The 1488-nt window shown below is 54.3% G+C and overlaps 1 protein-coding gene across 1 annotated transcript in view; it reads right to left on the bottom strand.

The window, feature by feature from the left end:
- Positions 1 to 354: 354 nt before the first annotated feature.
- The window catches only part of VOLCADRAFT_108744 (uncharacterized protein), a gene marked incomplete at both ends in the record, with an annotated part of 6186 nt that continues 5052 nt past the window's right edge, over positions 355 to 1488 (bottom strand). Inside the window, one exon of the mRNA XM_002959727.1 lies at positions 355 to 477. Within this exon, the coding sequence (XP_002959773.1) occupies positions 355 to 477 (123 nt within the window). The remainder of the gene's footprint in view (positions 478 to 1488) is intronic.

The following is a 1488-nucleotide window of genomic DNA, read 5'->3' as shown; positions in this document are numbered from 1 at the left end:
CAGGGGATGGAACACCTCGTGCGGGGCTTTCTCCATCACCCAGCCGGTGGCATTGGCAGCTGCGGCTTTTGTGCGGCTTACGCTCGGAATGCGTATAGCGGACGGACAGGATATTATATATCTAAACGTATTGTGTATATTGCACTATGCTAGGCTTCGGAGGCGTTGCAGGCCCTGATTTACCCCTTACGGTGGGGCACCCAGCATGAGCTTTACACCCATCTCCGAATGGATGGGCTTCATAGCAGGACTAGCAGCCAGTCATGCAGACCGCTCGCAGCAACCATTTTGCCATGTGTTGAGATGGTTGGGACGAGTGGCAGGCAAAGCAGGTAGACCTCCAGCACGGCATATGTAAGTTTGTGTTTGGAGGCGCCGCCGTACCGGTTCCTTACCATTATTTGTGTAGAAACAGCTAGGGGTGAAGCCGTTGGCGCTTGCGACGGTGCTGCTAGAGCTGGATTGCTTGTCGCAATCCTTGCCGGGTGAGAAGCACGGTTGCAGCGCAACAATACGAAGCACCTGGTCGGCGCTTTTGGCGTGTTCGGTCGGTGAATTGTAATGTGTTGCACTACTGCTCTAAGACGATTCCGCAACAGCTTTCGCCAGCTGCTGCGCCGGAGCTCCACACAGAGCAGACTCAGCACCCCGCCCGTGCATCGACCCCGTGTTCGCCACTGCTACCTGCCAAGGCCACCCTCACGCCGGTGGGTGTGCACACACGCGGCCCCGTGACCCCACAGCACCACCGCCACCTCTGCCAGGCATGGCAGAGGGTTACGAGAGGCCAGGAGATGTGTCCCAGGGTGGGGCACCGGGATGCGGATGACGAAAGTATCGGAGGGGGATGAGGGGTGTTTGTGTGTGTGTTACATGGTCGTGTGGTGTGGTCCCCGTACCTGCCAACCGCCCAGTATGAGCCGAGGGCTCAAGGGCTGCCAAATCGCCTATAAGTAGGGTTGTTCCTGACATTAGAATGTTTTCCGTTCTAATCTAATTCTAATATTAGTTCTAATTAGAAATTAGGATCTAATATTAGAAGACGCTCGACAACTTTTCAGGGAGGGGTCCGTTGAACCTGAAATTTTGTATAGGCCATCACAGATGTAACCGCACGCATTTCCAATTAAATTTACTCCGGTCGGGTGCCTGGGGAGGGTACCTACCAGCCAAACCCACGCCAGACTTGCTATGGAAACAACCAAGAACGCCGCCAAACCTGTCCTTTTAAGTCCCTACTTGCACAGAATCACCACATAACTGCCGGGGGAGTGTTTGCTCGCTAAGGGGAATGCAAAAACACAGAGAGGAAGGGCTAATCTGGTGCCTGCTAGCCAAACCCACGCCAGACCGCTGCGGAAACAACCAAGAACGCCGCTAAACCTGTCCATTTACGTCCCTATTTGCACAAAATCACCACATCACTGCCGGGGAGTGCTTGCTCGCTAAGGGGAATGCAAAAACGCACCTCTATCTGACATTTTCGTG

The sequence above is a fragment of the Volvox carteri genome, assembly GCF_000143455.1.
Source record: "Volvox carteri f. nagariensis unplaced genomic scaffold VOLCAscaffold_637, whole genome shotgun sequence".
NCBI lineage: Eukaryota > Viridiplantae > Chlorophyta > Chlorophyceae > Chlamydomonadales > Volvocaceae > Volvox > Volvox carteri.
Note: the sequence above shows the minus strand (reverse complement) of the source record. Positions and strands in the feature narration are given on the sequence as shown.